The sequence below is a fragment of the Melospiza melodia genome, chromosome 12 (assembly GCF_035770615.1).
Source record: "Melospiza melodia melodia isolate bMelMel2 chromosome 12, bMelMel2.pri, whole genome shotgun sequence".
Lineage (NCBI taxonomy): Eukaryota > Metazoa > Chordata > Aves > Passeriformes > Passerellidae > Melospiza > Melospiza melodia.
In genome coordinates, this window is record NC_086205.1 from 22856311 (window position 1) to 22881495 (window position 25185).

Below are 25185 nucleotides of genomic sequence, written 5' to 3' on the forward strand. Positions count from 1 at the left end.
TATAAAAATCATTATGTGTGTGTGTATATATATATATATATTATCTTTCTGTGAGGGCTATTTATTTTGGTTCTGAGATTTTTCCCTTTTGGACAGAATTAATGTTGAATCTGACTAGAGTTTGCACTATGAGACAGTCGTGTTTCTGGCAATTACAGCACCTTTAATAATTATGTATAGATAATAATCTACCAGAAACGCCTGTCTTTTTCTCCGACATGTCATATTAGCAACATGCTTGAAAAAAACACAGTCTTCTTCAAAAACTTACTTTGTACATACAAAATCAATTAGAAAAAGACACAAAACATACAGTGAGTTGGGTCCAAAATGGTCACATTGTTCAACCACATAACTTTTACCTCTTCCTTATATTTTATCAACTTTGACATGGAAAAATTCAGTTTTTTAAAAAAATTAAAAATAAATTAACTTCTTTTCAAAATCATCTTTCTGTGTGCAAAACTAAATTAACACCTAACAAGCCACTAAATGCACATTTTGCCACCCAGCATTTGTTTTAATTTAACTTAACCTTTCACTGAAAAGTTAACAGTCAGTTTTAAATCTGCACTGTCTTAACAGTCTTATTTGGATAGAATCTCCAATTCTATCCTATTCTAGTATAATTTTTTTTAGAACGTATAATATATCACCTGCAATGGAAGAAGGTGTTAATTAGACTCAACTATTAGAAACACAGGAAAGATAGGCACAGCACACTGAGGTTACCCTACTACAATACTACAATCAGAGTTTTGGAACCTACAAAACCAAGAAAAAACACAAGCAGCAAAGAAGTGGCCACAGAGCACGTGGCCCATAAAAAGGAGCCTCCCATCCCAAATCTGTGCAAAGACAACTGGTTTCAAGCAGACTCTGCAGGAGCAGGTCCCAAGGCACCAGCTGGGTGCACGGCCATGCAGTGATGTTTGCTGTTTTGTGAGCACAGAACAAATCAGCTCACTTGCACTGATTATGCTGGGCTGAAGTGTGTCAGTAAAGCTATGGAAGGATTCATTGCAATCATGACTGCACAAAAGATTCAAATATTCCAAATGCACTTGTGAGTAGGGTAGCTTCAGAAGTCTAATCTGGACTCCATTTAAAATGTTATTTTTGCTGGATGAGAGAAAAAGCAGCTCTGCTGGAAAACATTCTGTAGTGAGTCACAGCTGTTTAGCAGTAGTTTGAAACAGTCTGAAATGCTGAAAACATTGAGAAGTCCTCTGCAACTTATAAGGCATCAGGAAGAATTTAGTCATTATGTTTTCCACTGAGCTAATTTTGCAGCATAGGAAGTGCTGATTTGTTGTTTTCAAATAATCTGGTCTTCATCATTTGTACATTCCATTTCTCTCATAAAGTCAAATTTTTTAATAACTTTCTGCTTGAAACTGAGGAAAGTTTTGACCATATGTTTCATGACGGCATTTGCAAAAGTCAAATGATAAAAACAGGGCTAGCAAGCTATTCCAGTATCATTGCCAGTGATTTCTCCTCTCTCCTTCTAATACTCTAATTAATAAAATCCCAATGTTTTCAACTCAAATTTGTTTCCAAGAAAAAAATATAGACAGTTTAGTAGAAGATAAAGTGATATCTGATATGCAATACAGAGGTGCCCACACTCAAACCTGTGAGCCTAAAGTATCTTGATGTCCAACTAATTCTCTCAGTTTTAAATACATGCAAACCTAACTGAAAGCCAGACAGGAGAAAAAGCTAAAAAATAAAATCCACAAATCCCAAAATCTCAGAGTATGTAATTTGATACTTACATAGAAGCTTACTTGCTTTATTACATCCTGAAGAATCTCAAGAGGCAGATCATGGATTTAGACACCTCTTGAACCACTGATGCTACAGATATTATTGAAAATCTGCTGAAATTATTACCTGTTGCATTCACTGTTCAAAGGCCATTATCTTCCAAAGACTTGCCTCTCTATTGCATTAGCACTGATTTTTGTTCATACAGAAAATAACGCAGTATATCAGATTGAGCAGTCTAGCTGGTCTGATAAACTCTGCATTTTTTATGGCAACCACTGAAATTATGTAGTAAGTCCAAAATAAAATGATCAAGAGTACATGTAAAGATATATACACACACCTAAATTGCAATATCAAACTTGAGCTTTTCTTTCTCCTCAGCCTCAGTCTGTCCTCAAGGCAAATCAAAGCACAGTGCACAGAAGCCTGACTGCAGACAGTCATGTTACAACAAATTATCTTTGTATTTCAGTTATCCAATGCTGTTAGCAGAAACAAAACCACAAATTTTGAAAAAGAAAAAAAAAATATTCCCAGAATCATTTCCACAGCCACAGAGGCAAGCACAGAAAATATATTATTGTGACTGTGCTTTGTTCTCAAAAAGAACAGACAAACCAGGGCTGAGGACATCTTGTAAAAAGTCATAATGATTTATAACAAACCATTTTAGAACATATGTTGCATATGCATGGTTAAAACCATTACACAATATTCTGTTTTCCAGCTAACTTCTGCTCAGCTGCTGGCTTCAGAGGAGTAAAATATCATGAAGTGAAGGACAGAAAGGACAAACTCAGGTATCAGGCAGGGCACACCAAACCTACAGAATCACAGGAATGACTAAAAAATGAGCAGGGACACACTTCCATGCCAGCAAGCACCACTTACCCACACTCCAGTGTGGCAGTTCCCTGTGGTTGCTGTAGAAGAACTGGCTAAGCCCAATTAAAGAATGGCACATTTCTGAAAAGGTAAATGCCACAGGGTTTTTATGATGAATATTGAGTGTTTAAATTTTGTTGAACTGAGTGTGGTGGGTAAACCTTGGCCAGCTTCTAGACCCTACCCAGCTACACTCTCATCATCCCTATTCCACAGGGTAAGAGGAAAGTAAGATGGAAAAGATCACTGATCAGGGTAAAGACAGAGAGATCCCTTATCAATTACCACCACAGGCAAAACAGTGTCAGCAATTGCCAGGTAAAATAGATTGGGATAGTGAGGAACAAACCCAAAAAGATTAGAACAGCACTGTGACCCTGCCCTTTTCCAGGCTCAGTTTCACTCCCCTGCCAGTCCAGCAACCTTGTTCCTTCATAAATACACTTCCAGAGGCATCACTGGCTGTGCTGATGGCCTCAGCTGTCCCTGCAGTGGATCAAATCCTTAACAATTCCTTGCCTTCCTTGTCCCTGAGATCAAATCCTATTAGCAGCGTTTGAGGAAAGCTCATGTCAATTCTTCTGTCTGAAGAATGCGCACTATTCACAGTTCCAGGGATTTCCAGTGTCACATTTCCCATGCATTTCCTATGTCACTGATTTTTTCACCCAAATTCCTGTGATATGGCTCACATGACCAGCTGTTAACCTTAACCTGAACCATGCATGACTTCCAAACACACCCCTTTTTTCTTACTGCTATAACCTCTGCATAACAATTCCCTAAAACATTACACTTCAAACTCCAGCTGATACCATAAGATTGTATTTTACAGCTGTTATATTTCAGCATTTAAAAGCTCACAGTCTTTTCTATGATGCCATCTGAACTCTTCATGAAATAATTTCTATTCTCCCTCTGAACAGATAGGGATTCCATTATGAGGCACCTTATCTCATGGGCAGGGTTCTTAGTGCTTATCACAATGCCACTTTTCTATTTACATAGTAGGATTGACAAATGGATTCTATCCATATTTTTGTTTACTGAGCCATTTCCTGTGTGGAAACAAATTTGATTTGAAACAGCTCTGAAGTCTAGCAATGGAGAAATCTAATATGTGTCTGTCATATGAACGTGGGTGAAAGGAAATGCAGCAGTCAAAAAGTCAAAATGGAAAAAGAAAACTAGATGGGAAAGCACTCAAGTTTTACACTATTCTTCTAAACTTTATTTTCAAGACAATTTTTGCTACACAAGTCTCTTATTTCCTCAGCAAGTTTAGTAATCCTGCATGATTACTTCTTTGAGTTCCACCCCCTGGATCTATTTCATTTCAAAAACAGGAACACAGAAGAAAGATTTTTTAAAATGAAGGACACTTGTCTTTAGCAGTCAGAATCACAGAGAGAAATGATGCTCACAAAGGATTCTATGATTGTTTCATAGGACCTAGGATTGGAAGAGTCTTAAGAACAGAAGAATTAAATTATGAAACAGAGCTGCAGAAACTTTCAAATAAGTGCTGTTCACTTCCCCTTCTCATCATTACTTTTTCTCCTTTGTTAAACAGAGATCAATAAAATCATTCTGCTTGTAGGTAGTTGGCATCTCAAACCCATCCTCCAGCTATTTCTATACATTCAAGATGATTCATATGCAGAACTGCAGCATTTAATCTTCATGAAACAGAAAATGTGAGCTGAAACCTCATGAGAACTCCAAAATTCTCTCAGAACTATTACATAAATCCCATTTTAAAATGTTGTCAACTTTGAGAAAAGATCTGTAAATTATACCGTTTCCTGAAGACTTTTTTTTCTAGGAAAACACTGAAGCATTCCAGTACTCTGATACCACTGAGAAATTTGTCTTCAGACTAAAAGAACGGGAGAAACAAAGGCAGCAGCAAGAAAATCCAAGTTTCCTACCTTTTATTCACCAAGTACAAGACTAGCTTTGGATCACTCATCCTACCAGGAATTTCCCAGTAAAAGGGAGAATTCTGGTAGGAGCAGCCTCGAGCTTGTGATAGTAACAGTTCTTCTGGCAAAGTGTGAAGTGCAGATGGTGTCAAAGATATGCCAATAACTTAGGCAGGAGCTTCCAATAAAATCTCTTGTAGGGCTTATTACAGTCTGTGAATCAAAGTGAAAGGGGCAGCCCGGGTTCTCTGGCTCTTTTATGCCACACAAGGCAGTTTAACCACTGTGCATCCAAGTGCATCCCCCAGGGAAAAGCCTGCGCTCCAGATGCATTTGTGGCTGTCCCAGGCATGAGCTACCTCTAAGCAAGTCAATTCACAGTCTCCAGAGAAGCAAAATCATCATCAGAAACACAGGAATTACTTCCATCTGATCTACCTTCCAGCGACAAAACCATTAAAAAATAAAAAGGGTTTTCTCAAGTATTCCTGTGAGCTCTTTCCAGCTCATCATGGCACTCAATGATCAAAATAACAAGGATCTTAAGCATGATAACCTGCTCCTGCCTATGAATGCTGCTCAGAAACTTCAAACCACAGAGCAGCCACACTAAGGCATCTACCAGAAACCATCAAAGCACTTGTAACACCATTGTCCATATAATTAAGCTTCTCTTTCCCAAATTGGAGATTGGAATACACACTGCAGATGAGATCATTTACTGACAGAAAACTAACACATAAGGTTTAAAAACTGAAGTGGCATCTTCATGTTGGTGTATCTGTTTTAATTAGCTTTACTTTTCATGTAGGGTAAATAAAACATTAAGGAGTCAGCCAGACAGAGACACCACAAACTGTTTTTCAAATAGCTCCATGAAATGAGCAAGAATAAAGCTTGAAGAGTGTTATATTTACCTCTGTAGCTCCCAGGGCACTTTTAAGAACACTGGGTCAGGTACACTGAGACACTGAGAAAATGTGCAATTTCTTTCCCACTGAGCTGTCAAGGCATTCATGCTGTGAATAGCTAACACCCTTCTTTGACAACCAGGCAAATATTTCTATTTTCTGCCATTCTAGGCATGACGTATCTCCACGTTGCCTCAGTTGATTTAGTGCCAATTCAAGTCAAACTTTAGATGTCTGAGCCAGTAACCAGACAAAATATTCTTGATGAAGCCTTGTCACAAAATCATAGACTGCTGCTTAATACATTTCCAAATAGTTAGATAGTAAAAAGGGCTGTAAAGCTGAAAAAGCTGCAGAGAAGCAGAACACACACTCACTGAACTGCCAGAATGGAGATTTAAGCAGCACATACAAGTCAAATATGCTGCTACTTCCATTTATTGTTAACATTGCTTCAAAAACATCCCACATAAAATTATATAAGGTGATGTTGTCCCTTGAGACCATGTTGTTCCTTGAAATCAAATCTGTATTTCCCACCTTTCAAAAATACATATATTTAGAGAAGCATAATTAATAACCAAATCTATCTGGGCAAGGCTAAATGAACACACTCTATTCAAGTGATAGTAGCATATAGATACTATAAACATTATTTTCTCTTAACACTTAAAAAATATAAATATCTAATTACATTTCACTCGTACCTACTGACCAAATATTTTAATTTCTGATACTATGAAAGAGGAGGACAGAATGAAGAGAATAATTCTTTCAGTGGGGACATATCCTGTGGAAAATGCTCTGAAAGTACTGGATCAGTACTTGACAGTCTTGGCTTTGGTTCATGGGATAAGAAAAAACAGGTAGTAATAATGGTTCAGTGTGTGAATACTCAAATACAAAACCCAATAAACTGTTGAGAGTGCAGACTTTGTGCCAAGAATTTAAAGCACTTTTGAGACTGGATTCCATCCTTTGAGCCCTGCTGTATTACACGGTGTTTCCTTACTCAGAGCCTCTCTTGCCAGCAAGATTTGGTTTAGTGCTTTAACTCCCATTTTTACAATCTGCACAGAATTAAAATGCCCTGACCAGTACTCACCAATGCTGGCATAACCAGGTGTGGATGGATCCCCCCCGCTGTTCAAGGAGACCATGAAGGCTTTGTCAGCAAGGTCTGCAGTCTTTGGCAAGTCACAAGGATCAGTGTAAATGAGAACACCACCAAACCCTGCATCCTCCAGCAGAGAAAGCTGAGGGAACAAAGACACACAGGTGACCATTAACAACAACAGTGTTAAAACACATAATTTAATTTTTTTTTTAATTACTGCTGAGATGGAGGCTTTCCCATGCACCACATTCTCACCACAGATTGCTCTGTACCAAGCTGCACTGCTTCTAGCACCTTAATGGGTTTGCCTATGATATAAACACCACCCTGAAAATGCCTCAGTTTTGAAAATAATGTCACTAAAACATCTTGAGTTGACCTTCCCTATTATCCATGTTATTATCTGTAAGATGTTCTTGCTTAGTTTACCTCTTCAAGGACACAGCACACACTGAATGTTTGCCTACACTGGCATCAGGATTTCTGGACACATTTACTCTACAGTTAAGAGAGAAAACAGAAGTTTACAGAACATTAAAAAAATAAAATTAAATTTAAAACTCCAGTCTATCTTATTCAAATGTTTGGATCTGCCTCCTGTCAGACAAATAGCTTTTATTTTGTCTCATTAGAACAACAAAGTTTGAGCTGGAACTAGCAATTAGTTTCCAAATATCCACAGATCTGGGCCGGAATATCAAGCAAACTTCCCGAAAGTCAAGGACAAAAGCATCCAAGTACCATAACCTGCAGCAGCTTTTCTGGAAAACCTCAGGTGTTTCTTTCATAGAGAACTGAAAAATAAAGAGGATTCGATTCTGATATGGCCAAAATCAAATTGTAATGTGGCAAATACCCCCATGAAATGAGATGACCTTTCTGTGTAATACTCTGCATATTTGGAATTGATACAAAGCTCACTGATACAAAGCTATATTAATTTTTCAGACAGAAGTAATTCAGGTTTTTAAGAACTATCTTACTATTCACTGGCCTGTTCTACTGATGACTTTCCAAATGTCTCCAAATGGTCTGAGGAATGACTGCAGGTATATGATGTTTCCAAACAACTCTGATTTCACAGGAACCTGAGGACTTTTTACTACTCCTCTGTTTCTCAGTTCAATTGTCTTCTTGTGTATGTATATAATTTTCAATTTATCTCCTAGCTGCTGGTATTAAGGAATGTTTATGCACAGTTCTTTGTGGCTTTACAAGTATGTAAATTACATGAATAAATGGCATTCAGTCTGAGCCTCATTTGGTGCTCAGTTCTGTTTTACTGAACAGCTAAGACAGAAAAAAAATATTAAAATAGCAGCCTAGTATTTGCAATATGCTAAAAATAGCAAAGTACTATTTGCCATTTCTGTAAGTAAATATATCTAATACTGTGCTTTGCCAAGACCTTGACACTCATCTTGCATTCAGATATCTTGAATTCAGATAAGCAGATGCAAGTTGAACCTGTGAGTCACTTAATCCTACCTATCTTACACAAACAAGCAATCCACAGATCAAAGGGATTCTTTGAGAGAACTCTAGTCAGATGAGCAGGAGAATGAGAAGGTGATTAGCTCAGATGGAAAAATATATTACAGACCTTAAATGTAATGCAGGAAAAGGGATTGCCCAAATGGTAGGTTCATTTATTATGGTTTTGTTCTGTTTTCAATTCATGTTCATATTCAGATATTCAGATAGGATTTGATTGCACAAAAAGTAGGATGGGAGAACTAGCGACTCATCATAGCTAAATGATGTAAGAGGCAGGATCTAAAATAATTATTGCCTTTTCCTGCCTCCATATCCAGTATCTTTTTATTAATCCCTGGTTTATTTAGTAGCACACAAAACAGGAAATACAGATTATTTTTTCTTTTAAAGAGTTTTTAAAACTTTGCACTTAAAAAAAAAAAACAAAAACTATAAAATTCCTCAGTTTTAGTGGGAGAAAGTAACTACATGTCTGCTATTCACAGAGTGCAGCAAGCACTGCTGCCATGGCTACAATCTCTAGTAAGAAGTTGCGTCACACATGTGAAATTACAAAACAGCTTTCAGATTTCAGCTATAATTGCTGCTTTTTAACTTTACAACAGTGACAGCACAACTATATCAACAATAAATGTGCATTGTTGATTCCATTTTCATCTTAAATACATGAACACTTTACCAGACATAAATTGTCCAAGCACAAAGAAGCTAAAGAAAGTTCTGCATATTTTTTTACAAGGCACAAGATTGTAGATTAATTCCTTCAGGTAAACCAGTGCACATCTATTCAAATGAATGGATTATTTTAGATTGCAAAACGATCCAACAGCAAAATCTGCTCCTTATGATTTTGGATGTATGCATTGTCCCTCTCCCAAAGCCATAAACATCTCAGAACAAACTGGAAACAGCAGAACTCTTGAAAACAAATCCTGGTGCCCACTGTTAACCCTTTAGTTATTTATGGCTGCTTAAGTTCTCAGTTTTTAAGAGTTACCTTAAAAAATGTGACTGTTCCAATTCAGTATATTAAATTACCCCATAAAACATTCTGGACTCAATTTAACCTAATGTGAGACACCTGCTGCTTTACCAAAGGCCCTGTCATGTACCTGGGGACAGTTTAGCCCTGTAAACTCCACACACCACCAGGCACCATTAAATTGCCTTTTAAAGATGATATGGCTGAAGCAGTGAAGAGAGAGACTGCAGCAGTCTGTAGAACTCACTTTGGCTCCAAGGGGAAAACTCAAAGCTGCTTCTCCATGTTAACTGCACCTTCTCTGGCATGTGGCAGAGGAAACATTTCCCTTTTGCACTGGCACACTGGTAACAGTGCCCAGCTCTCTGCTCCACATTTCAAACAAGCTTTACTGTGGGACTTTGGCCACAAACCTGCTGGCAGATACTGGGTCCAAAATAAGCAAGCTGAGCATGACTATTTGCTGAGAAAAAAGAAAAGAAACAACAAGAAACAGGGGCCTTTCACAGGTGGCTTTAATGTGTTTTAGCTCACCTGGGGCCAGTGTGCACCTGATTGAACACTTAATTTTAGGGGTTATATTAATGATCTGAACACAGAACCTACCAAAGAGCACAGACTGCAGCCTCTGTGGATCTCCAGCACCATGCATAAAAGCTGCCCATCAGTGACTGGTGATAAGCAGGGAAGCAGTGCAGCAGGTACTGGCCTCAAGCTGTATTTGTTATCTTCCACCTGAGTGCAAAGTCAGACTCTCTGAAGATCTTGCCCTGCTCTCTTCTCAGCTGGAACCATCCTTGCACCTTGTAAGCACCACACAGCACAAAACCAATCAGGTAATCAGCCCTCAATATTTTCCAGGGGCTACACTGGACTGGTTACCTGCTAACCCCAGAGCTCCAGGAAATTACAAACATGCACACTGAGGCATGGAATGTTCCAGCAGAACCTTCTCTTTCCAGCTGAAAATAAAGCATGACTGAAGCAGCTCTACTCTGATGTTCTGTGGATAGGAGCCACATCTGGGCTCAAGTTTAAGCTGTTATTTCATGGGCAGAGAGCAGAAAATCACATCACACTTTGGTCTCACCAGGATTACAGCAACCATGAGAACAGAGGGTTTCCTACACTATTCTCTCACTGCATCTGAAGAGCTTAGATCCTGTTTCTAGAACCTCTGATCCAGCAAGACCCCAATGCTTAAAGATAATTAAATAAGCATGGCATCTTTTCCCTCCAATTTTTTGATTATCAGCAACAGTTCTGCTACAAATAATTTAGAAAGTAGCAATGCATGATTCCTAAGAGTGATGGTTAACAATGCTTATGAATGTACCAGGAAAACAGGAAAAAAAAAAAAAGATGATGCAAGTAGCTGTGGGTTATATCAACCTGCTAATTACATATTCAAATAGGATTATTAGCAATTCTTCTCACCATATTTGCAAGCAGTTCCAAAATATGGACAAGCCTCCTGAGAACCCACTGCACAAACAATTCTCCCCTCATGGTGTTTACAGTATCAGCAGTGCAGTTTGTGCTTTATGAGGTACAACACCAGCCCTATTATTGCAAATATTGCCTAAGTCCACTTTCTAAGCTTGTCCATTTATGTGTCCTGATCCACAGAAATGACTGAGCCACTGATTAGTTGGCACAGGAAACTTATTTCACAGGAGGAAATATCTCAGTATATTCCCTGCAAGTTTAATGAAAATGGGATCTTGAGCAGACAAGAGGCAGATGCTGTGAATACATGACTGAGATGGCATTAATAAAAACTGAACAGCTTCTTCCTTAATGGAAGAGGGAAAAAACATGGAAGAAATCAAGAGAGAGAGTGGCAGATGTTAAGGAATACTGAAACTTGTCCACAGATTAGACACCACAGAATCCAGCCTCAAGAAACAGAGCTGTGCAAAACCTGTTCCCTAATCCATAGCACAACCTGTTCTTTTATTGACTGATACATTATTTAAGATAAAGCAGTTCAGTACAAGATACATTGGCTTATAATTCTATATAGCAAGTGACTTTGCCATCATGGAAGGTTCCATTCTTACTCAAAACAAGCAGCAGTGTGCCTGGAAAATTTGATTTAAAATACAGCAACTTCCAAACACATTCCACCACTTGTAGAGAGATTTTCACATTAAATTTTAGTGCTAGGAAAAAAAATGATCCAAATCTCTTAATTTTACTAAAGGGTCCCGACTGTTATTAGGGTCAATAGAAATCCAGTGGCATTTTCTTATCTAATTCTGCTTTCAACTCTTTCAATCCTTACATAATAGGAAACGAAACAATATAAATTAGCTGCACAACAGTATTTAAGAGTTCTCTTCTATCTTGGTATGTATCATGTACTATTCTAGTACATTCAAAAAGTCTACATTTCAAAAAGCCCTTCAAGCACACCTTGATGTCTGAAGTCAAAAGTGCCTAAAAAAGTAGTTCTCATCTTCAGAATGGATTTCACACTACAGAAAGTGTATCCTCACTTCTGTACACAGATAATCACACTAATAGATAATATTAGGGTGCCCACTGAAACTTCTCAGAGGTTTTTGAAGGTTTTTCTAGATCAAAAATATGTCTGTGTCTGGCAAAGTAACAGAACCTTAAATAAAGAGATAAAACATGTTTCGGCTACAAGCACTTACACAAGCACTTACAGAGTCTTAAGATTTTTTTTAACACTTAAATGGTAGTTTACACTTCTTAAATCTCTTTAAAGCTGCACACAAAATTGCAAAGATTGTACTTTACACAATGGCTGCCTAAGTGTTAATGACATCACAGTTCATTAGACAGCAAAGGCCTTTAAGTGTCAGCTACTGACAGCAAAGTTAATTTGGGATCATGTTGTTACTTTAACTTAGAACCTCCTCCATGTAACTTGAGGCCAAAACTCTTCCTCTTCCTAAAGGCAGATTCTCAATCTCACTGTTTATTACAATCAGTGCTAACAAAGCAAACCATGGACATAACACATTTGTAAAGTAAGAAACAATACCCTATTTATATCTGTATATAATTGTGATCCCCTTTTCTCTGTCCCTTCCAGGTAAACCTCACAAAAATGCATGCAGAATTTTATATTCAAAGCCAGAATACATATGAAGCATGGAAACAAAAATCAAGAAAAACTAATCAGTAAATAAAAAGTATATAAAAATACATGAAAAAATACATGTTTGTACCTAATACATATTATTCAGGGTAAAATCAAATATATTAATGCTTTTAAAGATCTCCCATTGTCATTATACTTCAGTGCAAAGATCAGCATTAATTAGACAAATAACAGTAATCAGTTTTTAACTGCTGCATTTTTCAATTCATAGTGCAACATGTGAAAGACATGGTTCATTAATCTGAGACACAGCTTTACTGGACAGGTTAACAGTTATTAATTACTCTTTTCTGCTGAAGTCCCAATTAAAATAATGATGCTCTGAAAGAATCTCTCATCTCATATGGCTAACTGGCATTATGTAAAATTATTAAGCAAGAGCAATGGCACATTTAAACATGTTGAAGGATCCCACTGAAACAGTATCTTTTTATTTCTGCAGCAGACTGGGCAGAAAAGTAAGGTATAGATGCTGTGAGTATATTTAGATGCTGCTATCTTCTACTACCTATTATCTACTGTAATACAGAGCATTTGGAGGGGGCTTGGTAACACAAACAAAACTCAAGGTGGAAAAAACCCACTTAAATAAACATATCTACATATATATACCACTCTTCCAAATTGCAAGTTTTTAACAAAGTAAGGTTTGGTTTCACCTAGTATTTTTAATATTGCCCTTGATGTTTAATCATGTTCCAGGATTCTCCATCACAAATATTGAGGGATGTTCAAAGGAATTTGGTGGCAAAACTCTGTCTGAAGAGGTTTTGGCTTTTGCTGATCAACCCTCAAGGTGCTGTGCTAAGGCTGTAAAAGGGATGGAGGATGCAGCCAGTTTAATGGGGACCATAAAAAGAAACACATCCTTCCTTTCCAGCTCAAACTCCGTCCTTGCCTGAGGAATGGCATCACTGTTATATTGAACAAACAGGGCTGGGAAAGGGATTAAGCTGCATAAAACTTCCAACAGCTATAAATGCATACACAGCAGTCTCATAAATGACAGGCTATTGCCATAAAGGTCTTAGAAGGGGGAAAACATATTGCAAAGGAATTTATCAAACTCTTCCTGCCATACAGGGACATATATAGGAACAATACAAAATCAAAGAGTTGCTCTGTGTCATGTCAAGACCGTAAGACTTTGATGTAGTTACTACCAGAGAAATGACAACATGAAGTGCATTTATTTGTGGAAAGAATCTGACAAGTATATCTTAAGATTTTTTTAAGACATTTTCTGTAATCACTTTTCGAACTAAAATTGGCTTTCACAATTCTCAGTTTTCAAATTTTTGTCCTTTTTTTAATATCTAGAAAATTATTTCTAGGGAAGAGAGAGTCTCCTTTAGTATTTCTTGGATGCCCTACAGATTGTGGGAAGAAAGCAGAAGGGAAGGGTAACAAACTTTACAATGTTAATCACAAAAATCTGCCTTTGAGCAATGGGGCTGAATGGCAGCGATGGGTAAGACCAACTTTGCCCATCAGTTTACCATCCATTATATTTTTAAGTACATTCCTCTCCCAGTAATGCTATTCAAGGACAGTAGACTTCTCAATGAACACTGGTCACAAGCTGGTTGTGTGCTGGTTTGACTGGAAATCCACACTCTTGACAGCTGTGGCTGTTGAGGAAAAACCTTTGGAGACTTCTCCTCCAAGCCAAAAATCATCTTGCTTTAATTCTGTAATGCTCGCACAGAAAAAAATTTAACATCCTGCTCCTACATGTGCTATTAAGCTTATCAAGAACTGAATGTTCTGTCCCATACTTTTGCCTGTTTGCTGCCTGCTCATCTTCTATACAGTTTTATCAAAGAAAAGTAATTTGTTACACATCAGCAGTTTTTAAAAATGGAATTTTTCACAATAGGATATTTGGACAATTAAACATAAGCCAGATATACTGCCAGTTCCCTGTACTAGATTTTAGCAACTTTTAATACAAATTGAGTGCATATTTTATTGCCAGATCTTGCTTACCACTGCTAAGAAATTCACAATGTTCAATCTAATTAAAAATGAAATTGAACTACAATTCCCTAGAAACAAGGGCTGATTGGACTCAATAAGCTTTACTTAATTTATTTCAGAAACAAAATAATTGAATTGCTTACAGTCCAGAAAAAAAAAGCTCCATTATTTGATGAGTATATAATATAAAGCCTTTCATATTGCTATTGCATTCCTACATCTTCAGGAAATACTACTCACTCCTAAATAAGCATGTAGAGGAACTCTGTATGCATAATAAGTATCATTAAACATTCAGTAAACATTAAAAAGAAACAGGCTGTATGAATGTCCAGACGAGCAACCTCCAGAAAGCCAGTAGCATTTCCCTGTTCGCACTGAAACTTGTTTCTGATTATGTTTATGGTTATTCCAGTCTATGTTTAGACTCCATTACAGAGAGAATAAAGCTGAAGCTCCATCATACAAAAAACAATTACACAAAGATATAATTATAATCTTGCTAAATCATCAAGAATAAACTGATTAGACCCTTTGTTGGATTTTATGCATTCTACCCAACTTTTAATCCAAAATCCACTGAGCTGCCAACAGAGCCACAGACCAAAGTCAAATCTGACAATGTCCCCTAACTATTTTTTTTCTTTTTTCTTATTTATTTGTTTTCCTACCACTAGAAAAATTAAGATCGGCAGATTGGATTTTCAAACATTATTCCCAGCAAAGGGCACTTCTTCCCCAGAAAGCTGCAATTTCAGGTTCCTCTCACCCTTCTGCACCTTGTTCAGGGCACAGAGCCCACAAAAAGCAGTATCCCCATGGGGATGGCTGCAGCTCCCCTGTGCCTGCAGCCACTCTGCTCACCAAAAACACTTGGGGCACCTGCTCCCAACCTCTGGGGCTCCCAGCACTCTGCAATCTTTCTCTTCTCACTCTGGGCTCCAGCAGCAGGCTCCCAGTCTGCAGAGACCCCGGTCATGGGATCACAGGATGGTTTGGCTTGGGAGGGATCTTACAGCTCATCTCGTTCCAACCTCCCTCGAAATATCAGCAAGAATAAGGGAGAAGATGAGCAGAGAGCAAGGGAAATCCCTGATTTGTATAAACACCCCTCACTGTGTCTCATATGCAGGGTAAACTCATAACCTTTGATTCTCCTCCATGGTCTTTTCTCAACTATCCTTGGGGTACCTGGAATAGGTATTTTCCAGAACCAACACTGGAAGTTAGCAGTGTTGAAATGAAAACAGCCCAAGCCATCCTTCTATCTCCAAGATAAAAGTAGGATTATGACTTTTCCAGCTCCGAGAGTGCAGCTGTTGTATGGGATCCACCAAGGTATCAGCAGTCTCTCAGAACCCACACAGCAATCAGTCAGAGATTTGTAATTAAGGCTCATTTGCTGCCCCCAATTGTTAGATTGCTAAAACAATAGCTGCCTTCACCGGACCTGTGCAAAACCAACATCTATTCATTTATTTTATTATTCTCACAATTCTTATCCAATTAATAGAACTGGAAAATTCTAGCCTTTTGCTTTGGATTTTTGTTAAGTACAAAACATACTCCCTGCTCAACTCTTTCCTGGTCTATTACGCTGCATCCAGGTTTCATGCTTTTAAAATAATGCCTTAGATGTAATATAACAGTCTCTTTTGAGATTGCATAACATCATTATGTATTTTTAAATTTACATTTTATTTAATTTTATGTTTCCAAGTAGAACATATAAAGATATAGAGTGTGCTATATGTATGCCTCAGGCATATCTATATATCAACTAGGAAAACTGAATATTATTAATTGGTTAATGAATATTTTAGCTTCATTTATGGAAAAGAGCAGTGTTTAACTACTTGGTTAGCATGCCTTTAAGTAAATCAATACTCAGAATGAACTTATTTATCTTCCTTATTAGAACAACAGTCACAAACTAGGAGTGATAAAAGAAATGATCGTAAAGAATGTGCCCCAGTGCATAAAGTCATTTCAAGAACTATAAATATTAAAGAAGTTATTACAAACCTTAGCAATAAAAGTTCTTTATAAATTATCAGTAGTGATTTCCACTCTTAAGCTCCCCTAGAAATTCCAAAATTAAAAATTAGGCTAGTCTTGATTTTGTTTCCTCATCTGACATTTCAGAAACTGGATTTTTTTTTCCACAAGAACTTATTCATGAACTGTGCTACACAGGCCATATCATGAATGCATCTTTCCTACTGAACATCAAGGTTTAAAGTGGAATATGTAATAAACTGAAGCACCACTTTATATATAACCCTGGTACAGCACAACTGTGGGCAATCCACACAAAAGATACAACAGCTGAAAAAGCCAACATGTGCAGCTTTTGTGTCTTCCTAGGTCCTTTCTCTTTCACTGCTTTCCACTCAGCACATCAGTAAAACAGAGCTCTGCCTCCTCCTGTGACCTACTAAATAGCCCATTTCACCAAAATGAAATAGTAGAAGGAGCTACATGAAGGAGGTCCAAGGTTGAAGCACTTGATGAGAACAGGGAAGGCAGCTGGATTAGTTTGGCAGTCACAAAGCACTACAAAGTCATTCATTCACCAGCAGTTGGGGGAAAAAAAAAAAAAAAAAATAAAAGCCAAACCAACAACCCCCGGCTCCTCTTCAGTAACACCAGTCTACAATTAGTTCCAAAACATCAATCCAAAATTATGTCCTTCTCCTGTCTTAAAAAATAAATTGAAAAATATAAAATGTGAAAAATAGGTCTAACTTGCTGTCACTGTGATTTTTTTTCCATGCAGTGATTAGGAAAGGAAGACCCCAATAACAAAACAAGGTCATACAAGGGTGGTTAAAAAAGATGTGGTAGTAAAGCCCTTGCTCTGTCACACTTCTCAACTAGGTCATTGACAGCACATTATTTCTGTCTTTCTCTGACAATTTTTTCGGGAAGGAAAGGAAAGACCAAAAGAAAATATCTTTTGAAACCTTGTACATTAAAAACACAGTTCCCTCGGATGGGCCCACAGAAAAGATTTAGCACCACTTACAGCTCCTAGAACTCCACTAAACTTTCTAAATGACAAACAGAATACCGCAGTTAGAAGATGAATGAAAAAGAAATACAATAAAACTCATGATCAATCAACATCTGTTACAGCACTGTAACTCCTAAGACAGAACTTGCAGAAAAAGTCTTTAAAGAATATACAACTTCACTCGGGGGGAAAAGAAAAAAACGAACTGAGAACCAACAAAAAATCAAACAAATGCCAAACCAAAAGCCTCCAACCTAAAAACCCAAACAAAAGCTCCATCTCAACACCAAGTTACACTACAGAAATGAATGCATGGTCAAAGTAATCAATTAATGGGCTGACACAGAACGAAGACCACAATCACAGGCCCTGGTGTTTAGCCCAGGACAGAAATCTACAGAAAATAAAGGAATATTTCCAAGTTTACAACAAGCATTTTCTCTTGCAATAAGTCTGCAAAAGAGACAGAGTGAAAAAACCCCACAAACAGAAATTTCTGTTCTCAGCCATTAATTTCTTCTCTTTGTCAACTGACAGTGGTGACTAATTTTGTACTTTCTATTGCTTCTAACTAAAAAGGTGAAAAGGAAGCCAGTTCAGGGTTACAGGGCAAGCTTACTTTTGCATCACTTTTTAATGGAAAATGCATCTCTATCCATTCTGTTTAGAAAATTGGTAGTTACTGAAATCCTCGTGCCTAAGCCTGCATTTAACTGCATCAGCTTCACACCAAAGAAGCAGCCTCAATGTCAAAAACCCTTAATTGGTAAGAAACTCAAAGTCAGGCTTCCTGACCTTTATTTGTTGGTCTCCTCTCTCAAATAATAAGTGACTAGATGAGAGGAAAGTGCCTCAAATTGCACCAGGGAAGTTTCAATTAGATATTAGGAAAAATTCTTCTCCAAAAGGGTTATCAAGCATTGGGAAAGGCTGCCCACAAGTTGTGGAGTCACCATCCCTGTAGGGATTTAAAAGATGTGTGGATGTGGCATTTGGGGACATGGTTTAGTGGTGGGTTTGGAGAGGGAACTTGAGGATCTTAAAGGTCTTTTCCCACCTAAATTATTCTGTGATTCACTGTGTATGAACCTAATTCTCTCAGGGGATGGGAAATTAATATACATATAATTGTTATGATTCTTTTTCATGGCAAATACTAAAGGTTAATCCTAAAATAGACAAAGTACACAAAGAAAGCTAATTGTAGAGATAGACACAATTAAAACAGAAACTAATTAATACTCATTTTTCCAACAAGAGCTTACACAGTTAAGATACTTAGAGCAGGATGACAAGGGTTTTAAAATCAATTTTACCTTTTTGAGTTTTTGCCAGCATTTAATAAACTGTCCTCTCACACAAGATTTCTGAGGAGAATGATCTGTTCCATTCCATGAAGATACTGGGTAAAGAGGCAGCTGTGACAGTAAAACCCTGAACAAATTTGCTCCCAGTATGATAATCTTTGATAATTGGTAAACAACTGAACACTTTGAAGGCTGTCTTAAAAATATTTACATCAATTTCATCTCACAGTCATTGATGTTAAATTCCAGGCTTACCATTTAAGATCTTTTCTGCAACAAAATAAGAGAAATTTTCTAGAAAACATTCTTTTGAGGTGCCATGTTTCATGTTGGGTTAGGCTTTTTTTTTCTGCTCAAGTTAAATTAGAGAACAGGATTATAGTAATGTTAAAGACATTTTTTCCCCATCATTTAGAAACATCTTCAGAGGTTAAAAAAATTATCATGTAACACACCTTGACAATGAGACACCAACTAGCTTCATTCAGGAATAGAATAAAAGCTTAAAATTTGTTTGGGTGTTTTTTAAAGAGCACAGATTTGTTAAGAAGTCATCACACTATCCATTAATCTTGAGATCAAGAAAAGAAAAAAATCTCTTTCTAATACCCTAAAGGGTGAAGACAAATATTTAGCGTGCAGGTGGTACCTTCAGAATTACATCAGTTACTCTGGGCTGTTCAGATTTAGATTGAAGCTGGAATATTTTGTATATCTTTCTTTCTTTTTCTTCCCTCCTAATAAATGGTAAAGCAGAGTTTTATATACCTGCTTTCCAATGTCCAATTCTATATCAAGAAATGTTTAAGCATCCACATAGAGGACTTCATCACCAAAAGCTATTGCAGAGATAAACAGACTCAGAACTGAAATATCCCATTTCACAGAACAGTCATGATTATAATTAAATTGCTCCAGACATATCCTCCACTTCAGCGAGTCAAGACACCTATGATTGCAATTTCCAAGAATACCAGGGGAAAAAATATTATTTCCTTTTTGCTTTGCAACCCATCCTCTTCCCTTCAGCACAGGCTGTGCCAAGGAAGGATATCAGGCTGACAGAGGGCATTGCTCACACGATGTTCTCACAGTGAAAGAAAGGAGCAGAGGTTTTTCTGGTCAATAAGAACTTCCTGACAGAAGACTGAGCGGCTGATCAGTCTGGATGAGAGACTCGTGTGCACTTCACCACGACAGCTCATGGCGACAGGATCTCAACAATGCAGGGGCCATGTGGTGGCCGTGACCTTATTGTCATGTGAGATTTTACCTGATCAAACACCACCCATGGCTACTTTTGCTGAAGGGGAATTGTTCTGTAAAATGTACGTGCAACACATTTAAGTATGGTTTTTATATTAAATAAAGAGAGTTTTAATGTGCTTTAACATAAAGTGGTGTTTTTCTATATTCTTCTGGAAACCTCACTGCATCAAGCTGATATTTTTACTGAGAACAAAGATCTCTTGTACTAACAATCAAGCTAATTTGGATATGAAAACTCCGGTTTTCTTGAAACTAAATAACATATTTGTAGTTTTATTCTGTTTGCTAGAGAACAGAAAAAGGGAGAAATAGGCAATTTAATCTACTCTTCCCCTGTTACCACTGGTATCACCAAGTATTGAACAATTCTGCACTGTTGGCAGGTCAGAAGCAAATCTTATTTCCTGAAGTTTCTGTATGCCTTGAAATGACTTCACCTTCAAAGAAAATAAAGCATATTGAGTGACAGTGTCAGATTTTGTCCTTGCAACTTTCAGTGAATCTGTACAGTGTGCACATCAAAGTTCATTCAGTCAGGTATACTTGCAAATAGTAAAAATTAGTAAATTATCCTTTAAATTAATAATTCATTAAAAATATTACACTTTTTGTAAGATTCATTTTGCATTTCCAAAGAGTTCAAGTTTTTCTGAAAAAGAATATATGGAAACAAAAGGCATTTGCAAACATATTCTATTGTATGTACAGATGCCACAGCAAAATAGATTTCTGTGTATGACAGTTCCACATATTTTTTTAATACTAATATCTTAACCTTTCCTAATTGGCTACTTTTTAAAGAATAACATTACACTGAAAAGGACTGAAATTTAAATTAAATACTTTGTAATAAATATTTAATTTCCAGCCCCACTTTGCCGAATACAGCAAATATCACCTTTTAAAGATGTTTCCACTAACGTCAGGTGTGAAGCACCGTGCAGGCAATATACTTGGACTTCTCTCAGGTATTCCAAACCACGAAAAAAATACATTCTGCTTGGAATGGCACTGTTCTTAGGGAGGAAGAGGAGGCCAGATCCCAGCTCTCCTAATGCATTCCAAATGCCTTCCTTGTATCCCTTTTTCAAGGAACATTGCAGCACCTTACCATGGTAAGGGACAGTAATTTCTACACGGATGCTCCAGACTAATTAAACTCCAATGTCTCATAAAGATTTCCTCAGTCTGTAATCCAAGAATGGTCTCAACTAGTGGATTTGGCCTTGCCTTTTTTCCTTATACTCTCTAATATGAGAAACAGGAACGGGACATGCCCAGGTGGTTAAGTGGATTAAATGCTATCATTTTTCCTCTGAGATTACAGTGGAGGCCTGACTGAAATGAGTTGTCAGGTCAGCTCCCCAGTGGACATTTTATAACATAAACCCATCACATATAACTGAATACTGATATAAGAGGCAATATAGTCAATTCCCACTCCAGGGAAAACCAAGATTGACTCAGAAGTGAAATATATGCTTCCATCTTATTGCAAGGGAGGTCCCTCTAGGTCACCTCAAGGTCACCTCTGAGGCTGTGTGCTGAGAATTCTTGTGCCTGCATAATAACTGACAGTGGGAAAAGGTAAATAACAGGTTCAGCTGTCAGTGCAGGCACTCCTCCAGCACCACAAAATGCAAACACTGTCCTCCATCTGAAATATTACCTGCATCTCCACATAACTGAGCTGCCCCGACAGATCTCAGCCTGTGCATGTTCTGTGGCTATTCACAATTACCAAGCTTTTCTGGGCAGCTTTGTGAGAGTTTGGGTTTGTTGGTTAAGGGTGTTTTATCTGATGAAGAGAGTGATTTTTGGAGAAATCTGAAGTGTAAAAGTAATGTGAAATTTGAAACAAATAACGAAAATTTGCACCTTAAGTCAATCAAGGAAAGTAGTCCCCAACTTTTTTTTCCTCAAGGTTCCAGTGACTGTGATCATGTGATTTTTGTTTTCTTCACCTATGACCATAAACAAGTTCAAGAATCTTTTTATTTGCAACAACCTATATATCAAAAAGCATCCCAATCCACACTTTAAAAAACCAATTAAAACACAAAAACCCAAACTAAAAACCAACAAAAAAAATTACCTTGAATGAGTACAACTCCAAATACGGAGAATTGCTCTCGAGAGAGTATGTTCAATACTAAAAATAAACAAAAAAGCACCAAGAAAAACTCCAGAAGCCAAATACAAAAACCAAACTCACTTGAAAACATGAGAATGTAGCAGGATAACATATAAAGGAAGCTGCCATTTTGTTAGGCCTAGATCAAGAGAAAACAACATAAGTCTAACTTTGTTGCACATGTTGTTTGTGAATTATTCACTGACACCTAAGGAGGAAATTAAAATGCCTGAGTTCTCATATTGAAATGCACAATCTTCTCCTGTTAAGTGAAAATATGTTCACTGTGGTAGAATTGCCTTCTGCACAGAAGGTTAGTTTAATGTTTTGGCAATCGAAACAAAATATTCCAAGTGGTTATTGCTGCACTTGCAAAGAGGGTGCCAATTATATTTGTAATGATGGACTTGGTGTTTTTGTTTTCAAATTAATGCACAGGCATCAAGAGGCCCAAATGGCTAAGAGTGAAATTTTGACTTTGGTGTTCCATGGCATTATGCAGTCAAAGAGAAAATTAACAAATTTAATGCTAAAAGCCACCTCTTCCCTCTCCAGGGAGGACATGCAGTTACATATTTTAGCCATCTATGCTTCACAAAATCCAGCTACAATCTGAAAGGAGCAATCCAAGTAATCCCAGGGAAAATAATAAAAAATTTCCATAGGCTGGCTATTATAGAATATGAAATATAAATATATATCCCTCATTTCATGGATGCAAATTAAAAAGTTGGATCTCAGCATTCAGCAAGTCCATGTTTCTAGTCAAAGTTCTGATCATGTGACAAAATACAGGTGTGTTTCAAAGGTAGAATTCACATTTTCATGCAGAAATCACAAGTGTTGATTTTGTGAAGTTCTCAGAGTTGAGTCTCTAAAGCACAGAACCAATGCAAAAATCAAATCAAGGTTATCCTTAAGAGCCATAAAGCATGAAAATCATTCTTCAGTTGAGTAATCTTTGACATCCTGATTTATGAAATAAAATACTGATTCTAGGAGTAGAATTGTTTACTTCTGTAATCTCCTAAATCATGTTTTACATAAATACTTTACTCAAGAATAGTGACTTTTGATACCTTTCAACCCAGTTTCTCAGTTCACAGGTATGTAAATAAACTGATTGCTATGAAGCATTCTGAAATGAGGAGAAAAGACTTAAAAGAGCATAAAATGTCAGAGAAGAAACATAACTTCTCCCTAATAAAATAAGAAACCAGCCATACAGAACGTGCCATCCAAGTCAAACCCACTACAGAATGAGGGCAGTACTTATATAACACTTGTGGCCTGAAAAAGATGACCTTTTCCTCTGATCATTATTCCAGAAAATATCAAACATAAGCAGGATGTACCATGCTGGTCTCTGCCTCTCCTCTGCAAAGCTGTTGGAGGGGGAAGTTCTGAAGATTTCTGTCATTGCTTCACCCAGTCCAGTGGCTGACACCTTGAAAGAACCCAAAGTCAGGTAGATCTCTCCTGGCAGGATGAGATTTTATCCATTCACCTCCCATCCCTCCTCAAAGCTCATGCATCTTCAATTTTATTTCCCTCCTCTCTCAGCTGTTGTTGAAATGTGCTGGAAAAAACATGAGCTAGGAAAAGACCCAGGTAACTTGTCTGTCAATGGCCCTTTTGTGAAATCCAAGCTCAACTAATGCAAAAGAGCAGCTCAATTTGCAGCTTGGGTAGGAAAAATAATTCCTTAGACAAGCTACAAAAGAAGGGCCAAGACCACAAGCAGAAGTGTGACCAAGTGCTGTGCAGGAAGAGCAAATGGAAAAGGTTTGGATTGTCTGAAGAAAAGACAAAGTGGTGTTTCCCAGTGCCCTGCACACAGGTAGCTGAACATGTGTGGATCCAGGGTACAGGCAATGGATGTCTTTGCTCAGCTCTGCTTCTGAACAGTTGCCTCACAGCAAATCCATTTCACTTGACTTTGCACCATTTATCAGGACATAGCGCTCACACAGTAAATTGGATGAGTGCATTTACTACTCACTTTTTAAGGGCTTGATAGAAAAGAAAATTATGCTTGAGTTTCACACCTCTAAAATCAGACAAGGGCTTCAGAAGACCCCACAATGAATTCTTTATGAGTCAGCCATTGTCCATGTTTGAATGGAAGCCACTTAGTGTCTCACTCAATTTTATTGCACTAAAAGGAGGAGATCTCCTATAACACTTTCCCCTCAGGAAAGAGCAATCCATTATGGGAGCTGGGCTAATTTTTCAAAGGATACATTCAATAAATGCAGCAAATGTGCAATTAAACAGCCAATTGAGTATATGAATATTTAGAATCACTTCCCCAAGAGAAATATAAGTGTTTAGGGTTACTAAAGAGAACAGGATTATTCAAATCAGGAAGAATTCAGTGTTTGATTCACCAGCAGGACTTCAGAAATTTCTGTATTGACACAGAAGAGAAAGAGAGAATAGGAACAACAGCTGGGAACACAGGTCTGCAAACCAGCAGTGCCTTCTCAAAACATTCAGGGAAAATTGTGTGGCATCAGAAATGCAGAATAATCAATACCTACTTTTGGTCACTAACTTACATTTCCCCTTGTTTACTCTGCTAATAGCACACCTCTATTTCCATGCAATCAAATCCAGGGGTTTGTAAGCAAAAAGGAAATGATTAATAACCAGAAGTCCTTTTACTGATACAAACAAAATGTTAATTACTCGAGAATATTGACAAGTTGTGCTGTAATTATGCTTCCTTCCAGACATCAATTTCCTTTCTCCTACCCCACCCTTATATTCTTCTTACTGCTTACAAGGGCAAATTACTTTTTCCCATTTCTACTGTAAAATGTGGAGTGAGAATTCCCTCTTTAATTTACTGCAGTGCACTTGACTAAGGGGATAAGAGAGCAAATTTTTGTCAACTATTTCATACTCATGTGGACAGATACAGATTGGATTTATAACTGCCCTGGCTCTGTTTCACTTTTAGGTGGGAGAGGTCACAGTACATCATCCTTCAAATGCTGGATGAAGTTGGAGGAAAATTGACATGCTCAGCTAAAAATTACTGTGGAAACTAACAGCCTTCTAGGAACTGAACACAGGAGTTCAGTGTGACTTGGCTACAATCAGAAATACAAAAATGCCATTTGGGACTTCCTATTTGACTGGTTTTTAGTCATCAACTACAGATTTCTCGAGTCGGTAGAACTTCTTGATTTTCTTTCCCATAGTACCTCACACTGAGGGGAAAATGTATCACAATTGGTAATTT

General features: G+C 37.5%; 1 protein-coding gene across 3 annotated transcripts in view; it reads right to left on the reverse strand.

Annotated features, from left to right (window-relative positions):
- Nucleotides 1–25185, reverse strand: part of NAALADL2 (N-acetylated alpha-linked acidic dipeptidase like 2) — a 395312-nt gene that overhangs the window by 119127 nt on the left and 251000 nt on the right. For all 3 annotated transcript variants that reach the window (XM_063167294.1, XM_063167293.1, XM_063167295.1), the window contains one exon: nt 6603–6753. In XM_063167294.1, coding sequence (XP_063023364.1) covers nt 6603–6753 — 151 coding nt within the window. The remainder of the gene's footprint in view (nt 1–6602; nt 6754–25185) is intronic.